The sequence below is a fragment of the Diabrotica undecimpunctata genome, chromosome 7 (genome assembly GCF_040954645.1).
Source record: "Diabrotica undecimpunctata isolate CICGRU chromosome 7, icDiaUnde3, whole genome shotgun sequence".
Taxonomy (NCBI): domain Eukaryota; kingdom Metazoa; phylum Arthropoda; class Insecta; order Coleoptera; family Chrysomelidae; genus Diabrotica; species Diabrotica undecimpunctata.
Window position 1 is genome coordinate 101,876,141 of NC_092809.1, and position 24,760 is coordinate 101,900,900.

The window sequence follows — 24,760 nt, forward strand, 5'->3', positions numbered from 1 at the left end:
ATGATTGTTAGTTTGTGTTATTTCATTTCCAGCCTCTTACTTATGGCTTCCCAAGAAGTTATGATTTTCCTTAGTTTCTTTGTATGAGTATGGCTACTCTTATCTTTTATCACACTGCTGTTTGCCAAAGTTCTCACTCTTGATCGTTTCGGTTTGTTTATTTAAGCACTGTGTTGTGTAAATTCTGTCTACTTAATTCATAAATGACCTCGTGTATTTTTCAGCTAAATCTTTTCAGAAAATCTACGTTTCAAGTCCCAAAATTAAATTTCTTTTTTCGAAGCGTACCTCATCGTTTTTTCATTAACTGTCGATACGAGGCCGTTTACCATGTTTTTTTTTCTAAGATTTTTTGTTTTTCCGAGTAACGAGTTTTCCCGATGCCTCACCCGTTACTTAAAGCGCTAAGGTTTTGAATTTGGAAACCTTCTTCTCCTATAGGACTTGTTTCCAGTGCACCTTAAGAAAAGCTGGTCTGCTCTACTTGTTGGTTCGTGGATGTTAATTTATTTCCCAAGCACCCACCAGCCGAGGCTGGTGAGGGTTTTCGTAGGGAATATTTGATAGTATTTTGTAAGTAGTTGTTAACAGGGTTATCCTTCTTTAGTTGTTACACTGGAGCTGGTCGCCTTTTTTATGTAACGAGCATATCACGCTTTGAGACCATTCACAGGACATGGTTTCATTTTGATATACAAGGAATAAAAGTTTACGCAGTATCTGTAGCAGAGCGTCCTCACCATTCTTGTAGAGCTCACTGCAAATTTGATCAGTTCCTGGTGATTTATTATTTTTAAGCATTTAAGCATTTTAATGGTTAGGGCAACCTTCTAAATGGTAGGTGGTCTTTCGTTTTGGTTGAATAGATTTTAATCATTTTGATCTGCTTCTTCAATTTAATGGCCATTAAATTTTGCGTCAAAAAATTAACCCATTGGTTCAAGAGTGACTCCGTATCATTTAGGATATTTTCCCCTCCATCCTTACTCCATCCATATTCTTGGCTTAAACTCTTTTTCCATTTTGTTCAGATTTCTGTAGAACTTTCGAGTTTCGTTTTGATTTCTTAGCCTTTGTATCCTTTCTAACTTCTTTTCCTGAAATTGCCTCTTTTTTCTTCTCTTCTTATGGTCCGGTATTCCTCCTTTGCTCTTCTTATACATCCTGCTTGATTTGTCTTAAGGTATGCTCTATTTTTGTTATCTGTTACTTCTTGGCACTCCTTGTCAAATCATTTGTTTTTTTTTTTGATAACTGGTTTGATTTTCCCTAATATTACTGTTGTCTTCTCAGTTTTGTATCTACATTTTGTCCCCAATTCCTCTACATTTTCCCCAGCACTAGGCTCTCCATTTCCTCATCCATTTGTCTCCTATACTCTCTCGCAACGGTTTCAATGCGCAGATTATCCACATTATGTCTTGTTTCATTTTTGTATCCTTCCTTCGGTTTGATATTATTCCTGGATGATATTTTCGTAAAGGTATATATTGCAGTCTCTTCTCTGGATAATCCGTGAACCAATCCATCTCACCTCTTGAATCTCTATTACATCTGCTTTCATTTTATCCAGTTTTTGTCCAGCGCCTGGAGAATAAAGGGTTCGTACGTTTCATGTGCAAATCCATAAAATCGTTATCCTTTTGTCGTTTTCTAGGTCGTCTTAAATTAAACAGTCCAGCTTTTCCTTTTCGAGCTTTCATAACAATAAGTTTTTTTGAGGGAAGAGGTCGTTAACCTATTGCCTAACCTCATAGTCTTCGGGGAACCATTTCTCCCGGTCTCTTTAGCCCCGACCCTGCTTCCCACTGGGGTTGGTTACCTAAATCTTCCACAGATTGTGGTAACTTTTCTAATAATATACTATTTCTTTAATCTTTATTACAATATTATGCACCACGTAGTATTTAAAAGATAATGTATAATTATCCCTTTAGTACCCTTAGTACTTACCGCACATGTCTAAAGTTCTATCAGAGTAGATTGCTATTCTTCAACTTCAATTTATAAAATGTAGGTAAAGTATAAAGTACGCGTTTGACCTACTTTTTACGCACACACTTTCACCAAAAATATTTGTTATTTATTTATACATTGTGTTGAGCACCCACCCTGTAACATTTAAAAATTTTTTTGTATAAATATAGTTCTCTAACATATGCATACGATACTGAGTGTCTTATGACGCTTTGAAATCTAAAAAATTTGTTAATATCATTTATAAAAGGTATATAATTAAAAAAACCAATCGGGCTATAGACAGAACTTACAGGTTAGTCATGAAGACAAAACTTATAACTTTTAACGGGTTTTTACCCAGATATTTAGTGCCTCAAAACATGTACACCTAGACACTGATGATGGAATATGGATTCCGAAAACGTTTTGTCTTCATGACATAGCCCGATTGGGTTTTTTAATTACCTTTTATAAAGGATTTTAAAAAAAATTTTGTGATACATGGTATATAGCCAGCTACAGGAACTTAGTTTCCTTGTGACTTTGAAATCTCTTCACGGCTTTTTAGCTAACTTGTGAAAGTGTAAAATATTCCTATCCAGAGTAAGGTCTATTAAAGACTTGCATCCCTCTTACACCGGGAGGGAGGGTAGATTTGAAAGCGTCTCCAATTAGACACACTATACTTTCTTTTTAGAACTATTTCCTAAAATAATAGATTTCAAGTGTTAGAAAGTGGCCATGTGTCACTGGTAATTTTTTTAGGAGACTTAGTAATTAAACTTTGATCAAATAAAAGGCAGATATCGAGCACAGTTTATTAATTAAATTTTGCCCAAGTACTTTCGCTTCCTAGAGCATCTTCAGGGGCATTTCGTCAATTTTGGCCTATCCAACAAACATGGAATGTTATAAACATAGAACTGTACATTACACTACACTACACACGGACAAACAGTTTAAAAAATTTTTAAAAAATAGCGAAGCTACATTATGGTTGGCATCAGGAGAGATAATGAATGCTCCTGAAGATGATCTAGGAAGCGTAAGTACTTTGGCAAGATTTAATTAATAAACTGTGCTCGATATCTGCCTTTTATGTGATCAAAGTTCATTTATTCGAGCATTCAACCTTATATCAATTTATCGACTTTTTTCTAAGGGAAGGACAAACACTAGTGGCGTTCTCCTAGACTGAGAATCTATCTTTCTATCGTGATATTTTTCGAGTTACGTGCAGTAATCTTACTACAGCAATATATAGTTTTTCTATTTAGAGATGAGGAGTCAGGGGAAAAACAATCTGAGTCCACAAAAACAGTTTCCATGGAAATCGAAATTTTATGTTTCAAATTAAAACAAATTGTTTTAACTCAACCGTATAAATCGGTAAATTTTTTCAGTGGTACGTTGACATGTTAACAGAGGAAAAATTAAGAGAAGACAAAAAAATATTTTATTTTCGAAACATCATACAAAAAATTGAGTGTGCCGGCATAGACCATGAACGTTCTTCCCTAGGACCTTCAAGCTTCTGCGTCGCATAATTTTTCTTCCTCCAAACTTCCCTCCTCTTCAGTACCTTGTAAATGAGTGTAAAACTTTCCAGAGTTTACGTTTTCCAAATATTTGGTCAATTGGAGAAGATCTTGTAGCTTAGGAGCTTTGACCGGAAGTGGGCTTTGACAGGAAGTAATTTCCAGAGTTGTGATATTATGACCTTTCCTTCAATTTCTTTTCGGGTTTCGTTTAACTTTGAATTCAAACAGCGAGCTTGCAAATAACCCAGAATAGGTGGTATTCTTGTGAAAGATAAATTGAAGGTTATTTTTCCTGATTTCCAACACTCAAATAGATCTCGTAGGCATTGGGCATTTCGTGGGATACTTGTTGGAGAAATGCTTAGTCCAATTCAGAAATTTAATATCTTTCCCACAGTCCACCACTTGGAACGGTTTTGGTTTCACTCTGCTGTTGCGGAGGACTTCTCTCCAATCATCCGGAGTTTCCGTATAAGCTTTGTCATTAATTTAACTCATGGAAAGGGCGAAAGGGCAGATATTCTTTTTATAGTGCTTTTATAGTGTCACACTAGCTACGGGTTTCTTTCCTAGGAAAACCGAATTAGCAAGTTTATTGAATTGAGTCAAAATGGGTCGCCTTTCGGCTTCATTGACGTTCCCAAAACATCGAAAACGGTGGCACTTGCAATCTGACCCTACCTCATCACTGGCGGCTCTCAGAATTTCATAACGTTACGAACACAGCCTGTTTTTCTTTTTTTTTTAGCAGCAGTTATTACATCTACGTCACTACCATCGCTATCACTACTTTCCATTTTAATCAGTATGTACTTACTACTTTACTATTGTTCAAATAGAATCAACTGGCAAAGTAGAACACATCAACGAAGCCACTAAACTAAGAAAGAGAATCACAGAAATGCTGCCCCGACCCGACCTGTTGAAACGGAGAGGGGGCGCCTTCAGTCCGCAGCGCGCGGACTATGACGGTTCCTTCCCCAGTACCCCGTTTCATTTGACATTTGTAATAAAAGGACTGTAAATGTTTTCCTTTTTACTCCGTATCATCCGAAAGTAATATGTATTCATCTTTTCAAGGAGCAGACAGACAACTAGTGTAAGTTACTTATGAAAATCTTCAATAGTCATTACTTTGAATAGGAATATTTTACGCTTTTAGAAGTTAGCTAAAAAGCCGTAAAGAGATTCCAAAGTGTCATAAGACACTCAGTAGCGTATCCGTATGTTGGGGAATTATATTTATATAAAAAAATAAAACGAAAAAATAAAAAATAATAAAAATATGTTGTAAACTTCAATTCATAAAATTTAGGTAGACTATATAAGTACAAAGTAGGTGTTTGACCTACTTTTTACGCATATGCATAGTTAAATAAGAATAGAAAACAATATTTTCAAAATAGTTTATTATTCAAAATCAATATAAGTTACATTAACGATGATAATTGGTTTATAATATATTTTAAATCGGAAACATTTTTTGAAGACAACTTTTCAGTCTTTAAAACTTTCGTTAAACATTTTATTTCTCCTTTAATCTTACACAATACTTCATCTATACTATCATCTTCATTTTCTTTGGAGTCTTCGACAGCTACCACCGGAACATCCTTTTTCGACTTCGACCTATGTTTATAATCTCTAAGTTTAACAGCGTGAGTTGAAGTCTGTTCTTCTATTACATTATTTTTAACTTGAATAGGATTAACATTTTGTAGAGATTCTCTTATGGGATAATCATCTCTATTTTGGTGAGGTACATCTATGTCTAACTTTATTTTTTTAGCTGTGTGTATATGTGTCCTCATAACGCAGTTATGTCTATATTTTAATTCTCCGATGAACTTAAAATATTCTGTATTAAATTTCTGCTTTTCCACATTTTTTCTCAAAAAAGTCGAAACCAACTCTACTATATCGTTACCACTATTCATTAACGTGTTCTTGACAATTTCCTCTTTTCCATTTTGTACTAGCAGTTCTAAAAGTTCTAAAACAGTGTATTTAACGACGTTATTAGAGTTGAGTAAATTCGATAAAATGGTGGCAATTGTCCCGAACATTCTACGGCTATCTTGACCTAACTTATTTTTATTTACATGGGAAAACGATTGGAGTGAAAAACATACGTGGATTTTGAAGCAGTCATTCGACGAGAGGAGTGCCAGTTGGTTTAATATCTGTAATGGAAAATTAAATTATTAATTCAACACTGTTGTTACGACTCCTATGAGAATTCGGGCATAATTCTAAAAGGTCAATTGCATTTAGTATACAAGCCAATCAAGTTGGTAAAAAATAAGACTATTCTCGTCACAATTGTATAGATGGGTTTGACACTTAAAATGTGTAATATAAGATACCACAAAAAGACTCATCTAGGGATTCATCAATTTTTTAGTGGAATTATTTTTAAATAACCAATCAAAACGTCAAACTCATTATTTTTCTTATAACTTAAAAAATTTGTCTATTTAGACATTTTACGTCAACAGAAAAGAAAGATATACAAAATCGATGTTTTTGATTATTGTTAATAACTTTTGTACTATTAATTAATAAAATTTATTTAAACGTACTTGAGGCGATTCGTCTATCCAAAAAAGCTTTAAATAAGTACCAAAAAAATAGAAGCCTTGAAAATCTAATGAATTACAAATGATTTAAAGCCAAAGCCAAACACGTAGTTAAAAAAAGTAAAAAATCATCTTGGCAATATTACGTATCATCCATTAACGAAAACTCCAACCCTAGTCAACTTTGGAAAAAAAAAATACCACAAATTCAAGGTCACAAAACTAATATTAAAATTACTCCTTTAATTTAAAATGGTATAGAGATCACTTTACATAAACTTATTCCTAACACTTTTGCCAAACATTTTGAAGAGAAGTTCAGGAACAAAACTAATATTACTTTATCTCACCATGACTTACATTCACACAGAAATCATCTAATATCAGCTGAATATAGTAGATCCCTTAATTCTCCTTTCACTATCCACGAGCTAATATCTGCCTTAGCTAATAGTAGAAACACCGCAGCTGGGCCTGATGATATTCCTTACGCATTAGTAAAGCATTTGTCTAATAATGGTCTTAATAAACTCCTTAATTTATACAATATAATCTGAAGTTCCCATAAATGTCATCCCAGTGGAACAAATCTATTGTTATACCAATACTCAAGCTAAATCATCCAACTATCTTTCCACAATCTTACAGGCCCGTCTCCATCACATATCACATGTACTATGTGTCAGCTAATGGAAAAATGATCAACAAACGTCTTTTATGGTATTTTGAAAAACACAAGATTATTCCAAGGGAACAATCTGGCTACCAAAGACAGTGCTCCACAAGAGATAATCTGGTACTACTCCAAACCCATATCTCCAACGCAATTAATTGCAAGCAAGATTTGATAGCAACTATCTTTGATATAGAAGGCGCATTTGATACCATCTCTAGAAACGTAATCGTTGACAAACTTCCTGAATGTAACCTTACTGGCAACATATACGCATTTATAAAAAAATTCCTAACATCTAGATCGTTCAGAGTTTCTGTCAATAACTTCCTTTCTTCTCCACAACATCCAACATGATGGAGTTCCTCAAGGTTCAGTTTTAAGCACATCCTTATTAATTCTTTCGATTAGCAAGTTAAGTGAAAATATAGCTCCACCAATCAAATGCGTATTATATGCCGATGACCTAATAATGTACTGTCATGGTAAATCCAACGCAACTACTAATAAAATTATACAATTAGGAGTAAATGACCTACAGATCAAAGTAACTTCTCTAGGACTTACCCTCTCCCACTCTAAATCCAAAGTTATTAAATTTAGCAAAAGAATAAGTTCTTTTAATCCTGAAATCACTATCCACAACTTCAAATTACCGGTTGTTGATAATTGCAAAATATTAGGGATGATATTTGATTCAAGATTAATCTGTAAACAACACATACGGCAACTTAAAGGAGTTTGTAAGATTGGCCAGAAATACCAAGCGGAGGCAGCTTCAAAGTGTTCAAGAAAAAAGAAAACTCAGTTCAAAAGCATTATCCACCGAAGAACTATTAAAAATCATCCAAAGCTACGACGAGAAAACCCCCGATGAAGCACAAAAAAAATTTTTTCGCCTTTGCTCATTTGAACATGCTTGGAGAGATAATGAGATCGTAAACTGCAAGATTCACTTTTTAAAGAAGGAATTTGATAATAATATGGGAGAATTTACGGGCCAAATTCAATATAACAGCATTTTTTCTAAAGCAAATCAAGGCGGTTCGAAAAGTTTGGCAAGCAGGAAATGACGAATAAGAAATTCATCAAACGAAAATTTATGCCCAGTTAGATTATTTGAAATTAATGGAACAAAGGGGACCAAAGATTTTATCAGACATACTCTTTCATATCGTTCACCCCAACTGAAAGGATGGATCTTGGTTCAAAAACTGTCCACTAGGAATTAACACCGTATCTAAGTGGACAAAAATGTCAGCTGAAAAAATTTGATAAACACAAAAAAACATAAAATAACAAATCATTCTCATCGATCTTCAGCTGTGTCAGCCTTGTTCAAGCCAGGTGTTTCTGAATAGGAGTTAATTAAATTAACGGGTCACTCAAATGCAAGCTCTCTAAAACCATATCTGCAGCTGGATTCCAGTCACCACCAGAAGTTGATCGAAAATCTCAGAACAACAAATGAAGCTGGACCTTTGAGTTCCCAAATGCTGCAGGTCAATAATACACAAAATCATGCTTTGATAGAGAAGAATGGGCAAACTACTAGAGCTTATAATCATTGTACATTTAATGTTGTTAACAAATAAATAAAGATTATGTTTCATTGAAATGGTGCATTAACTGTCTCATGAAATAGTCTTGTCGAATATCATTCGAGAGAAAATAATTTACCGGCAAAATTTTCTTCTGGTTTTATTCAAGTTTGTTGCATTTTGGCCATTTTCGCTTATGACATTTTGACAAAATCACTCGACTGACGTCTCGTGATTTAACTGTCAAAATTTAATTCGCGAAAATTGCCAGGCAACAAACTTTCATACCAGTCGAAAATATTGCCGGCAAAATTTTTTCTCTCATGATATTATATACGAAAACAATCAACTGGATGAAATTTCGACCAGAGATTTTATGGAAAATTATTTTTTGCATAACTGGATACTGGTTTAAAAATTAACCGGCTCAGAAAATATTATCAGACTGTTTTTTTTTAATATTTTTATAAACCACTATGATTTGGGTACTACTTAAGTACCACTTCTTCTTCTCATTGCGCCGTCTCCTTTCGAAGGTTGGCGATCCAAATGGCAATTGTAGTTTTGGAAACTGCTGCGCGAAAGATCTCTGCGGATGAGCGGTCGAACCATCTCCTCAGGTCTTTCAGCCACGAGTTCTGGCGTCTTCCTACTGATCTTTTGCCCTGTACTTTTCCTTCCAGTATAACTTGAAGTAATTCATATCTTTCGCCTCTCAACACATGACCCAAGTATTGCATTTCCCCCTCTTTGATTATTCTTAGTAATTCTTTTTGTTTACACATGCGACGAAGTACCTCAACATTAGTAACTCTTTGTACCCATGGAATCCTCAACATTCGTCTGTATATATACATCTCAAAGGCATCTATTCTTTTTTCTATTTCAGAGTCCATTGTCCAACTTTCACAGCCATACAGTAAGACAGAAAAAACGTAACATCTGATCATTCGGATTCTAAGCTGTAGACTAAGGTCTGATCTTGTAAAAAATGTTTTCATGCTCATGAATGTTTTCCTTGCTTGTTCGATTCTTGATAGGATTTCTTTTTTTGGATTACACTGACTATTGATATTTGTTCCCAAATATTTTATGGAATTTATTTGTTCTATTATTTGACCCTTGGCATACACCTGTACGTTTATTGGTGTCTTTGAAAATACTAAAGTTTCAGTTTTGGAAACGTTTAGATGTAAACCGAACATTTCGCTGTGGTGAACTACCGCATTTATTATATTTTGTAATTCTTGTGCGTTGCTTGCTAATAAGACGGTATCATCAGCATATCTGATGTTGTCTATGCTGATTCCGTTAATCTTAATTCCGCCTTGGACCTCGTCTAATGCTTCTCTGAATATAGACTCCGAATACAAATTAAAGAGTAGCGGTGATAAGACGCAACCCTGTCTCACTCCTCGTCGGATTTGTATGTCTTCGGATGTTGTGTGCTCTATTTCAATTGTTGCCGTTTGGTGCCAGTATAGTTCTGAGATAATTCGCAAGTCTTGTTCGTCAACTCCAGTTATTCTCAGAATTTCCATCATCTTTTATATATACAGATATACATCTACATTCATGTCTCTGCATCGTTGCGTTAACACATTTAAAGCAAAAAGAGCCTCTCGTGTTTCCAATCCGTTTCGAAATCCGAATTGGGTGTCACTCATCTGGAACTCGCACTTCTTGTAAATTCGTGTATGGATAATTCTGAGAAAAGTTTTAAGGACATGAGACATCAAGCTTAATATTCGATAATCATCGCATTGTGAGGAATTCGATTTTTTTGGTAATGCTAAGAATGTTGATTTTAGCCAGTCTGTTGATATTTTACCTGTGTAATATATCTTATTGAATAGTGCTGTTATTAAATCTAGGCTTTTACTTTCGTTATCTGCAATTAGTTTAAGTATTTCGACATTGATATTGTCTGGACCGGTGGCTTTTCCATCTTTCTGAGATTTTACTGTGTGAATCACTTCTTCTTTGGTTATTTCTGGGCCTTTTTCATTTATTCGATTATCTGTGGATGGTGGAGAACAAGGTCTATCGTCGTCAAAAAGAGTTTGTATGTATTCTTTCCATATCTCTAGTTTGTCTTCTGTACCCATAATTATTTCGTTATTTTTCCTGAAGTTGTTCGATTTCTAGGCATTTTGTTGACATACAGTTTTCTTTTTGACTTTGAGAAATCTTTTTAATCTAAAATTAATTATAACTGGATTGAGATCGCTATGTATATCAGCTCCAGGGTATGTTTTCGTAGATTGTATGTACTTCTTAAAGGTGTTATTGAGCAAAATGAAGTCAATTTGATTTCTGTCTTTTCTGTCTGCAGGTGATTTCCATGTGTATAGCCTTCTAGGATGTTGTTTGAAGAAGGTATTGGCTATTAACAGATTGTTTTCTACGCAGAATTGTACAAGTCTATCTCCTCTATTATTTCTGGAACCTAGACCGTATGCTCCTATGTAGTCTCCTTCAGCACCACGACGAATTTTAGCGTTAAAGTTACCCATGATCATCGTTATCTCACCTCTTTTTGTCAGTCTCATTATTTCATCTATGTTGTTATACAATTTTTCGATTTCTTCGTCTGACTTGTCACTTGTTGGAGCATAGACCTGAATAATATTTAGTTTTCTGTGAGTTGTTTGTAATTTCAACTTTGTTACTCTATCATTTAGAGGGATGAAGTCTATGGCTGATTGAGCAATTTTGTTCGACACTAATATGGCAGTTCCATATTGATGTTCTGGGTCGGTTCCACCTGAATAGTATATGTATCCATGTTTTGTTTTTTGTATTCCTGATCCAGTCCATCTTACTTCACTAATTCCCAAGATGTCTATTTTTAGTCTTACCATCTCGGCTTCAGTGTTTGCCAGTTTCCCGGACATAAATAAGCTGCGTACGTTCCAGGTGGCAATGCGTACTATTCGGTCGTATATTTGTATTCTCTGTGCACTTTCTTGGGTAGTTGACGGGGGGATTCTTCGCACCCTCTCCCCATTTAAGGGGTGCCCCGGTCTGAGGGCCATTTTCTTGTTCTCGTCTGCCATTTAGATTTGTGGAAAATATAATGGATCATTTCCTCTACGCCTTGAACTGGTACTGATGATCGCTGCTGCCCTTCACCAGGGAGGGATAGGAAGTAGGTAACTAGATTTTGGAAGGATAAAGGAATGGGACATGATTTCTCTCAGTAAGGAATTGAGAGCAAAGCATGGCTCGGGTGGGCAGGGACGCTTCCCTGAAGTAGACCTATTTTCTACCAGGATCGTAGAAAAGTGTCTACTTGCTACCCAACCACTAACATTGACTAAAAATCTGACCTCATTTCTGTATTAATTTGCCCTATAGAGGGTTAAAAAAGGGGATGTCTTAGCTCCCAAGTCTTAGAACATTTTTTTGGTTTTATAAGTTGTATTTTTAACCAGCTTTCTAAATATTTTTTAGCCATTTAATTTGAACTAAATTCTAGGAAGTTATTGTAAATATTTATAAATTAAAAAAGTGTTATTTATTATTAAATCATTATGTGTACATAAATGCAATTTTTTTAAAACTTTTTTCCATAGGATATTATTATAATATGTCTTAACGAAGAAAATATGCCCCGGATTATTGGGATCCATTCAGTCAAATTATCTGGATCAGGCTTAGAAATTAGCTCATTTTTCAACAAATCTTATAAACAAATTAAATTTCGCAAAAACTATTCAACCGATCTGGCCCATATTTTGCACACAATTGAAACACAATAAGACCCTCAAGTTCAGGTACATTTAAACAAATTTTAATTATTAATACAAAAGTTATTAACAATAGTCAAAAACAGCGATTTTGTTGTTCATTTTGCAATAACTTTTTTGTTTATTAACCGATTTATTAAGGGTCATTTTTTTGTATCTTTTTTTTTTCTGAAAAAGATACAAAATTACTTTTTTGATGAATCCCTAGATGAGAGTCTTTTTGTAGTATCTCGTACTACATATTTCGACTATTACACCCGTCTATATACTTGTGTCGAGTAAAACACTAATGTAATTGGACTAATATGTGACTTATTTTAATAGATGAAGTCAAACATTATAACATCGATTTATATCAAATATCTTAAAAAAAACTTTCGTAATAAGTCTAATGGGTGTTGCACTATCGAGTGGGTGGAAGATAGGGAATCGTGTTAATAATAACATTTCTAATGATTGTTGCACTGGCGGGCGGAATAAAGTCAATCCCACGTGTTTTTGATTTGAATGAAGCGATTATTGCTTCCCTTATTAGTTTAGATAAAAACATATTTAGGATATTCGAAGGGAACACCAAGCAGCAACCAATAAATATTACCAAATAAGAAATATAAACTAATTATTTGGCCATTCATTTTTTAAGAATTCACACAAATTGTTGTTTTTCCATTATTCATTAATGAAAACGAGTTATCTACAAGGCATATATACAGGGAAGAAAAATACAACTTTCTATGACTCATAATGGAATAGAAAAAAGAAGGAAAAGAAATCCAGGAAGAAGAAAGTGTCAGAGAAAGAAGTCAGAAATGGATACCCAATCAATATTAAGAACAGCTTAAGATATAGAGAGAAGCGATTCATTGCAGGAATCTGATCCGGTAACTGCGCATATGCAATCTTTAAAACATAAACCTCATGGTGGCAGAAGGAATAAAATAAAATTATCGTTTTTTAACATAGCTATGGAGCACAATATATTCATTTATAGCACGTTTATTTATTCCATATTGCTATACGGAGTGGAAACATGGACTCTCGGAATTACAAGTATGAGGCGTATAGAAGCCTTTGAGATGTGGGTTTTTCGAAGGATGCTGAAGATCTCTTGGACAGAGCACGTGACCAACAACGAGGTGCTAAGAAGAATGGGTACTGAGAGAGAACTCCTAAATATTGTAAAAAACAGAAAAAGGAGTTATCTAGGACATATTTACAGAGGAGAAAAAACTTCCTACGACTTATAATGGAAGGGAAAGTGGAAGGAAGAAGAGGTCCAGGAAGAAGAAAATGCTCCTGGCTGAAGAATGTAAGAGATTGGACAGGCATGGACATACATTCGATACTAAGAACAGCTCAAGATAGAGAGCAATTTGCTGTAGTTATAGCCAACCTTCAGTAATGGAAAGGGCACCTCAAGAAGAATGGAGCTCAAAAATTTGAATACATACTTATATTTTGTACTATGTGAAAATAATGTATAATAAAGTAATTATGCCCACCGCAGGTTATTGTGAGTCAAACTAAAATAAAGATAGTTTTCATTTTAAACAATATGTACATAGATTCAAATTTTTGTATAAATATGATCATTAGAAAGATCGCCTGATATATACAATTAAGAGTGAAACGTGTCATCTACTACACGATTTTCAACAGCATCCCGTTTCTTCATACGTATTGTCTTAGCTTTCATTTTCTTCCTTGTTGAGAAGAATTTCTGTTTTTCAAATTTTGTTCTTCTTCTTCCCTCTTGTATGTAGGCTTTAAAGCCTGTTTCTTCTTCAATATTAGCCTCCTAAATTGTTTAAATTACCGCACCATCTTTTTCTTGGTCTGCCAATACTTCGTCCATTTGGTGACTTATCTCGTGCTATTCGTACTATCCTATCCTCTGCCATTCTACTAATGTGTTCGTCCACTCCTGTTTCCGTTTTGTCACCCATCCATTTAAGTCTTCTATATTACATGCTCTTCTTATGTTCTCGCTTCTCTCCCTATCCAACAGACTTTTCCCTGATATTCGTCGAAGTATTTTCATCTTTGTTGTTTCTAGTAGTCGTCTCGTTTTAGATGTGTCAGGTCTTGTCTCCGCCGTGTGTGTTAACATAGGTCTAATTGCTGCTTTATAGAGTGTCTTGTCTTAGGTGTTTGTTCTTCCAGATTGTGTCATTAAGAGATCCCGCCGCTTTACTTGCTTTTAAGCTTTGTTTTCGTACTTCTTCAAATTTTCTTGTTTGGAGATAATAATTTATTTTTCTCCAATTTGAAAGTAAATTCCTCATAAATATTCTTTATATGTTTATTTAAATTAGACTCATCATTCTATGCTGTGATTTTATACACGTGCAAATACAATATCAAAGATTAAAGTAAAATCAAAGAATATAGGCGCATTATGTATCTATATTCTTTGGTAGAATATAAACCTTCGATAAGGCATCAAGAATCAAGACAAGATCCCACTCAACATTTTCAGTTGAAGGTTCGAGACATCTCGAACGTCCTCCCCTCGCACATGTGCAGTTGACGGATCGGGTTCCTGCAATGAATCGCTCCTGATATAGAGCACTTAGACTTAGCTGTAATTATCGCCAAACTTAAGTAACGGAGAAGGTACCTTAAGAAGATTAATAAAAGGCTATATTATTTATACTAATACAGCAACCAATGATTGTGATAATGTTTATATTGTAACATATGTCTGAATACAGATGAAGACAAAATAATGAAATATACAAAAACAAGATAATTTATTGACGATCATGGCAATAAGACAAGAGATGAAGAAACTCATATGAGATTTATAGACTACAAGCCCATGGGACATTTTTAAGGGGTCACCTGACCCAGCATGAATCACATATAAATCAATACTACAATATGTAATAACAACTTTAGAAACTATGCCGTCAATTTTTATCGGTACAGATGGCTACACAGGTAAGGTAAACTTGCCACTCAAGGGACAAAAAGACGTTCTGGAATAAATTTCCCGTAGCTGTTTAAAAAAAAAGACCCGGAGCAGAAACATAGTTACTCAATCTTCTGGAGTAATTGGAAAAGCCATAGAAGCAAAAACCATTATTGATGCTTGGCAACTGTTTTTTCCAGACTCATCAGCGAAATAGTTGAACACACAAACAAATATATTCTAAAGCTTCGGACAAACTACAGTAGAGAAAGAGATGCCACCAGTACAAATATGGAAGAAATTAAAGCACTTATTGCTTTATTATCGATTGCACTAAATTAATCGATTTCAATTTTTAATAATAATAATAATATTAACCTGTGGGAGTTTTTTTGTCAGTTCTTCTATCAGGCGCGGCCCCCTGCGAATGGGGGATACTCTCTGGGTATTCTTAGAACCGATACCCAGAGGGTAGCAGGCATACCTGCCGTGGAACAAAAACTGACACCTGGCAGTAGGTATAAAATGCACACCCATGGAAATGGAGTTTAATAATTTATGTTTAGGGTCGCTGCCTGGGGATCGCCAGGGCACGTCTGGAGCCGGCGCTGGACGTGACAGCATGCGGGACGTCGGTGGCAGGGTGTTGAGGAGGCGGGCCCCTGTCATACAATCAGCTACAGCCCAACAACAAGAAGAACCACAAATGAGCCAAACAACAACACGAGCTCCACCCGCTGAAGGTGCTGCGCTGGAACATCAGCCGGCGCTCACTCAAGCGGGACGACCGAGGCAGCGCATGAAATGGACTGTGTCTATTAATGAAAACATTTTGCGTTTCTATTACAAGGTGACGAACCTCGGTCGAGAAACGATCGGCTATCGACAACAACTGTATGCCGAATTTTGCAGGGAGTACCCAGAGATTCAAGTATCTGAACAGCGAATAGCAGATCAATACCGGGCAATTATAAGAAATAATCTTATCCCAGAGGCTAGACGCGATACTATCAGAAGTCGAACGGGAGATTCATAACCAAGAGCTAGTTGTGGATCAAGTCCATAATCAAATCCCAAATGAGCAGATTCCTGAGCCCATCATACAAGAAACTGAACCTGTTAACACGCAGCAGGACAACAACGAGTTGCACGATAGCCTGGTAAGAGAAATGGCACGTGCCGTACAAGAGTTTAATGGTACAAACCCACTTAGCAGACCACCGCTACCAAAAATAAACTCTTGTAAGAAACTAGGTGCGCTGTTACAAATTATGAACACTGAAGTCCTACCCAATTATATCGTGGAAGCCCATACATTAGAATATTTGCATATGCTGATTTATTGTGCAGCAACAGCAATTGCTAATGTTATGGGCATTAAGATCAGAACACGGCGGGGAACTAATATCGGAAGGACTGAAAACAGAATTGCACCCTGGGAAAAAAGACTGCTGAGTAAAATTGAATTATTGCGCAGGGATATTGGACAAATTACAGAATACATCCGAGGAGTAAGAAGTCGAAAAGTAATTAAAAGAACTGAAGAAATAATTCTGAACACTCCAAGACACTCACAACATGATCCAGAGAACAACACAGCTCAACACTGCCTGGACACATTAAAACAAAAACTCTCCGTTTATTCAGGTCGCCTAAGGAGATACAAAGTTAGTAACAACCGTAAATGCGACAATACACTTTTTGAGAATGCAGAGAAGGCTTTCTATAGAAAACTTAATTCCACCGTAGAAAATGTAAATAAACCCTACCCAAGCCAAGAAGAAATTCATGAGTTTTGGGGAAACCAACTTTCGACGCCAGCTACTCATAACAACAATGCTGGATGGATTGAACAAACGACGAACAACTGTCAACACTACAGTAATATTCCTTATGAACCTTTCACCACTGAAGAAGTCTCGAACATTATCAAAGAGCTTCATAACTGGAAATCTCCTGGACCAGACGGAGTTCAAAACTTCTGGCTAAAGAAGTTTTGGAGTGTTCATGAGCTTTTAACAGCATTTATTAATAATATTATTTCTAATTCACAGGAAATACCATCATTTCTTACTCAGGGAACCACTTATCTAATACCGAAGGATCAAAGCAACACCCAAGATCCAGCAAAGTACCGCCCAATTACTTGTCTTCCAACTTTGTACAAATTGGTCACATCCTGTGTGGCCCGGCGTATCTACCAACATTGTGCTCTGAACAATATCATAGAGCCTCAACAGAAAGGATGCGCTAAGGGGTCCATGGGCTGCAAGGAACAACTTATTATCGACTCAGTCATTTCTAACCAGGCATACAACAAAAAAAGAAACCTTTTTACTGCCTTCATTGACTACAAGAAGGCTTTTGATTCAGTGCCGCATGAATGGCTTATAGATATATTGAAAATATATAAAGTCGATGATAATCTCGTGACCTTTTTGAAGCATATAATGGCAGAGTGGAAGACTAACATTCACCTTCAAATACCGGGTGAAATTAATATCGAAACTGAAGATATCCCTATTAACCGGGGGCTTTTCCAGGGGGACTCGTTAAGTCCACTTTGGTTTTGCCTAGCAATGAACCCACTATCTCAGCTGCTGAACTCTACTGACTCAGGTTTTAGCATCAAAAATAACAACACTGTTGTAGCGAAGCTTAATCATCTGTTGTATATGGATGATTTAAAATTAATGGCTTCCACTCGAAACCACCTAGATGAGATGCTAAAAACTGTAGAAAATTTCTCAAATGATATCAGTATGAATTTTGGACTAGACAAGTGCCGTATACTAAACATAGTCAGAGGAAAGGTTCAGCCCGGAGGTTTCGATATGCAAGATGGCCAAAACATCGAGGCAATGGGTGAAAATGATATGTACAAATATCTCGGAGTAAAACAAGCGCGGAAAATTGACCATAAACAAATGAAAACCGAACTAACTTCGGAGTTCGTGCGAAGAGTAAGACAACTAAATCGGTCATATCTTAACAGTAAACATTTGTTTAAGGCATTAAATACGTACGCCTGTTCCGCGCTGAGCTACTCATTTGGTATTATAAAGTGGTCAAAAACGGATATAGAGGGTCTTCAGCGGAAAGTAAGAACACTTCTCACAAAGGCGCAAAAACATCATCCACGTAGTGCAGTAGAGAGAACAACATTACCGCGGTATCAAGGGGGAAGAGGACTTATGGATATAGGTGAGCAATTGAATAAACAAATTGCTAATTTAAGAACTTATTTTCAGGTACAGGCTGAGACATCTACTTTACATCGAGCAATTTGCGCAGTAGATGATACGACGCCGCTTAAACTGAGGGAACAAGAAATGCGCATAAACCACCTGACTAAGCAAGACAAAATGCGCGCCTGGATGAGTAAACCTCTGCATGGGCGACATCTTAATGAGATCAGCCAAGAATATGTCGACAATACAGCGTCGAACTATTGGTTGACATCAGGAAAGATGTTTCCCGAGACTGAGGGTTTCCTACTTGCCATTCAGGATCAGGTTATTCCAACTAAAAATTACCTGAAATATATTGTTAAAGATCCTCAAGTCCAAAATGACAAATGCCGATATGGATGCCAAGCCCAAGAAACTATCCAACATCTTACCGGTGGCTGCCAGGCATTTGTCGGTACTGATTATAAAGACCGTCATGACTCAGTAGGAAAGATTATCCACCAAGAACTAGCTGACAAACTGGGACTTCTACAAACAAACCATCTCCCATATTATCAATACGTTCCTGAGAGTATGCTTGAGAATGACAACTACAAGCTATACTGGGACCGCACTGTGCTTACAGACCAACCAGTGGCCCATAATAGACCCGATCTCATACTAGTTAATAAAATTACTAAGCAAACAACACTTATTGATGTGGCGATACCCAACACCAATAATTTATGTGTTAAATACAACGAAAAGATCGCCAAGTACAGAGATCTAGAAATACAAATCAGGAGACAATGGAGAATGGAAAGTACCCAGACGATACCTATTATTCTTTCTACCACTGGAGTCATCCCGAAGAGCCTCCTAGAAAACATAAAAAAGCTGGGTCTAAATGAACATCTATATAAGATTATGCAGAAAGCTGTGTTACTTTCGACGTCCAGATGCGTACGAAAATTTTTGGGAGATACACCGACATACCAAGTCACCTAGGACTCGATAACATGGAAAGAGTCCCACCAGAGCTCAATCCTTTTGATACCGTAGGTATCTGGGATGAGTGAATTTTCCCCTTAGAGGGAGTGTGAGCCGTATGGCTAAATCTGGATAATAATAATAATAATAATTTTTGATACTTTTGATACCATAGGTACCTGGGATGAGTGAATTTTCCCCTTAGAGGGAGTGTGAGCCGTATGGCTAAATCTGGATAATAATAATAATACTTTATTTCCTTTTTGACAAATACAATTTGTATAGGATCAGTCACAGTTTAGAAAACAAAATTAGTAAATATAAATGTAAATGTAAATCTAAAATTACGCTAAACCTAAGATTACAAGGCAAACACAAATAGAAAATGTAAAATTACTAGCATATACTTAAAATAATGCCAACTACTAAAATATTCATCAACAGAATAAAACGTATTCTGTAATAAAAAATCTTTTAAAGTTAATTTAAATATTTTCATATTCTTACATTTTTTTATTGGCTCAGGTAACTTAGTATGTATTCTTTGACCTATTATTGCAGGTGACTAAAAATGCATATTTTCTTTAGAAAAAGGCACATGTAATTTTTCATTCTGCCTTGTATTTATATTGTGAATTTGACTATTAGTTTTAAATTTCTCAAGATTTGAAGGAATAAAAACACAAACTTCAAAAATATATAAGCACGGCACAGTTGAAAGTTTATATCTAGTAAAATAACTCTTACAGCTAGTTATTCGAGAAATACCAGCAATACAACGGACTATTCTCTTTGGAGATAGAAAGACTTTACTGAATTTACAAGACGTACCCCAAAATACTATGCCATACCGCAAACGAGACTCCACCTGAGCATAATATAGCGTAATTAGCTGTTTTTCACTTAGTATATCTTTGAGGTTTCGAAGTAGGTAGCATGCTGAGTTTATTTTGGAAATAATATCATCACATTGCCTTTTCCAATTGAGACATTCATCAACATACAAATCCAAAAACTTTAGGCATTGAACTTTTTCAATTGGTTTAGAATATACAGAGATAGTTCGATATCTAACAGATGTTTCTGTCTATTGTGGAAATGAATAGCATGCGTTTTATCCGCATTAAGATGTAAGTAATTCGAGGAAAACCAATAACTAAGATCACACAAGAGTTCGTTACATTTATTTTCAAGAGATATATGTGATTTATCTGATATAAGTATTGAAGTACCATCTGCATAAAGTGTAAACTGTACAGCAGAATTTATTGAGACAATATCATTTAAGTAAATAAAATATAATATTGGGCCAATTATAGAACCTTGCGGAACACCCATATGAATGTAAATGTAACCTGATTTGCAAATATTTACTGATTGTTGTTACGTAAGCAGCCAAATACCCTGTATAATGTCAACGTAAACATAATAACAGAACTAGAAGAACAGTTGAAGACATGGAAAAACTATATTGAAGAACTCTTTGCAGATGATAGACAACAATCTGAGCTAAGTAACATACAAGGAGAAGAAGGTCCAGAAATAACGGAAGAAGAAGTAATGTACGCACTAAAAAGAATGAAAAATGGTAAAGCCCCAGGTCCAGATGAAATACCAACGGAAATCCTTAAACTAATAGAAAAAGACTCGATTCACATTTTAGTTGAACTTTTCAATAGCATTTATACATCAGGAAAAATACCACAAGAATGGCTTTTATCCACCTTTGTTATTATACCAAAAAAGATAAATGCCAAACAATGTAGTGATTACCGTACAATCAGTCTGATGAGCCATGTACTAAAAATATTCCTGAAAATTATACACTCTAGAGTACACAGAAAACTGGAAATGGACATCAATAATACCCAGTTTGGATTCCGAAATGGACTTGGAACAAGAGAGGCGTTGTTTGCACTGAACGTTATGTCTCAAAGATGTCTTGACATAAATCAAGATGTATTCATGTGTTTCATAGATTACAAGGCCTTTGATAAAGTGCGGCATGACCACCTAATCAGACTCCTGACAGAAAAGAATTTAGATAAACGAGACATCCGACTAATAGCAAATATGTACTACAATCAGAAAGCAGTAGTGAGAGTAGAGAATAATACCACTGAAGAAATTGAAATAAAGCGAGGTGTGAGACAAGGGTGTATACTGTCACCAACCCTGATTAATCTCTATTCCGAAGACGTAATGAATAGAACACTCTCTGAGCAATCCGTAGGTATTAAAATAAATGGTGTAAATGGTAAATTGGTGAATAAGATAGCAGACTGCAGCGAAGAATATGGACTATCTTTGAACATAAAGAAAACTAAATTTATGGTAATATCGAAATCAACACAAAATGTCCAAAATTTATATTTACACAATGAAATTATCGATCGAGTTAGGAAATACAAATATTTAGGCACTTTTATAAATGAAGACAACGATAGCTCAGCAGAAATCAAAATAAGAATAGAAAAAGCCAGATCCATATTCACTAAAATGAAGAGAGTGTTCTGCGGAAGAGATTTGAGCCTTGAAATGAAACTTCGCCTGATGAGATGTTACGTACTTTCTGTGCTGTTCTACGGAATAGAGTCATGGACGTTGAAAAAGATTGATACCAAAAAATTAGAGGCATTTGAACTGTGGATGTATCGCAGAATCCTGAGAATATCATGGACCGAGAGAGTCACAAATGTCGAGGTCTTGAGAAGAATGAATAATGAAAACTAAGTCATATTTACGATCAAAAAACGAAAACTGCAATACTTGGGACACATTACAAGAGGCGAAAGATATGAACTGCTTCGAATAATTATGCAAGGGAAAATAGCAGGAAAAAGGTCCATAGGAAGAAGACGAAACTCCTGGCTAAAGAATCTACGGGAATGGTATAGCTGTAGCAGCAACGAATTGTTTCGGTCAGCAGTTTCGAAAATACGTATAGCCCTGATGATCGCCAACCTTCGGAACGAAGATAACACTTGAAGAAGACTGATTGTTGGGATACATCTGTTAAGGAGACATACTGACGACGTTCTGATAGGTAGGATTCTATCCATTTTAGTAAGAGATCTTTTATTCCAGTATTTTTTCATTTATTAATGAGTAAGATATGATCGACACAGTCAAATGCCCTACTGAGATCACAAAAAATCCCGACAGGGCATTCATCCGCATCAATATAGTTAGTTAAAGTCTCATAAAATGAATGAACTGCTGTATTTGTAGACTTACCTGCCTGAAAGCCATGTTGATATTTACTAACAACACCGTTCTCCAATAAATAAGAGTTTAATCTGTTAAGATAACACAATGCGAATCTTTTCGAAAACACTGAAGGGACATTTATTGGGCGATAATTACTAATATCCTTTGGATCAACTTTGTTATGTACAGGAACGACTTTTCCCACCTTTAGATAATCCGGTGTTTCATTATAAGGCGGTTTCCTTAAAGTACTATTTTGATGACTGGGAATTTTAGAACGTACCTCAATTGGAGGATTCTTAAAGAAAACATTGAACATGTTAGCAACAATAGGGCATTCCTCTATTACACAATTTTCATCTGATTTTAGGCATATATTTTTCCTTCCATTATTGTCAACATTATTAGTCACGTCAGCAACAAGTCTCCAGGCATTTTTTGTAGGATTATCTGATGAAATAATATTCTGGTAATAACTTTTCTTTGTCATACATAAAAGTTTCTGGTGTTCCTTTTTTTCTAACTTGTAATATTCACGAAGACACGGACAGGATCTAGATAAAACATGCAAGTTTTTTAAGTTACTACTAGATAAGCGTACTTCAGTATTTACCCATTTTTTACGATCATTTATAATACGTTTATTTTACAATGGAAAGTTAATGTTAAAATAATACGAAAAAATACCAACAAACACATTAAAAGTCAAATTAGTATCAAGTATACCGTAAACAAGATTCCAATCTTCCAGCACAAGACTTTTGTTGCGAGCGCTTCGCTTTGATGATCTTGATGATAGAGAAGAACTGAAACAGTTACGATAAGCTATCTTCTATAAGAGAATTTTTTGATTGATTTTTTGAGCGATGCAAAGCCAATTATGCTCTAAGTGAATTTGTGACAATTGATGAACTCCTTGAGTAATTTCGCAGCAAATAAAAAAACATTCCTGAGGTTTTTACCGCAAAGTTAAAGGAGCGTAAAGTTACTTCGAGCATTTTTGTTTCACCGAAGACATGACTTTGGTATCCTACAAGCCCGAGCAAAACAAAATAGTTACATTATTAGTATAGTTTAAATAGGATCCTATTGTGCTATCCCGTGGGAACTTTGTTGCTAAAATGTAAAACCCATTTTTTTTGTTTCTAATATTTTTGTAAGACAAAATCACTTGGTCGTCCAAAAATCGTAGTGGGAGGGGAGCGGTGGGGAGCCTTACAAAAAAAAAATGCAATTTTTTTTTTCATCGTTTTTCTAATGTACAATATCCGAAAATTCATTCGTAAAATTTGCATACCCATCAGGACATTAGAAATATTTTTTTTTTATTTTTAAAAATACGTCATACCATTATTATATACGGAGCGCCTTCATACAAAATCACTTGCCCTGAAAACCCATATTTTTAAAATCGTTTACCTCGCTCTACCTCGAAAAATATTGGGTTTAGCAAAAAATTGCTATTTATAAACGTTATAGGCCAAAAATCAGAGAACATGCTGGTTTTTTTAGAATTTTGATTGGATAATTAGTTTAAGAAAAAATTAAATAAATCGAACGGCATGTCACGACGGACAGTGCTGAACGCAGAGATGCGAGGGAGGGCGAGATTCCTATGCCGTTGTCAACCGCAAATCGACTCTACTGATGGCGATGTTGTTATGGTCGTTTTTTCATTGTGATGCTGATTTTAAGGAGGATGAATACTCTTCTAGCGTAAATAGTGACTTCTTTAGCTCGTTTTGTTGTCAGATTATTAACAGTTTTAAAATACTGTATTTGTTAAGTGATAGTAGTATTTATATTATCATAATAGGTATTGTTGTATATCTTTAAGGTTGTATACTTATTATTATTAAATTATTAATATTATCCAGATTTAGCCATACGGCTCGCACTCCCTCAAAGGGGAAAATTCACTCATCTCAGATACTTACGATATTAAAAGGATTGAGCTCTGGTGGGACTCTTTCCGTGTTATCGAGCCCTAGGTGACTTGGTATGTAGGAGTATCCCGTATCCCCAAAAAATGTTCTTACAGATTATTGTTATTATTATAAAGCTTACTAAGGACGTAGTAAAGTGGTTAAATTTCAAAAGCTTGGGATATACATATCTAAAATGGCAAATTCTAATAGAATATATACCATTTCCAAGTATGCATTCCAGTATTTGCCTGTGGCAGTTTGAGCTGCAATGAATTCTGGAAACTCTGTCAAAAGTTCACGAGTTAAAGTTAAGATTTTATCGGAGAGTTGCATAACGTCTTCTTTTCTCCTGAAAGTATCGATGATTTCCGATGTACAAAGATGAATTAAGTTAATATAATGTACAGAAGAAGTGCCACACTCTAAAAGCCACTTCTTATAAAGATTTATTAATAGTCTTGACAGAGCTTCGTACGTCAACTTATGGGCTCGTATAGCTTTAT

The 24,760-nt window shown here is 35.4% G+C and overlaps 1 protein-coding gene across 1 annotated transcript in view; it reads right to left on the minus strand.

Moving 5' to 3' along the window:
• Window positions 1-4,899: 4,899 nt before the first annotated feature.
• The window catches only part of LOC140445662 (uncharacterized), a 106,256-nt gene continuing 86,395 nt past the window's right edge, over window positions 4,900-24,760 (minus strand). Inside the window, exon 13 of the mRNA XM_072537899.1 lies at window positions 4,900-5,683. Within this exon, the coding sequence (XP_072394000.1) occupies window positions 4,931-5,683 (753 nt within the window). The 3' untranslated portion in view covers window positions 4,900-4,930. The remainder of the gene's footprint in view (window positions 5,684-24,760) is intronic.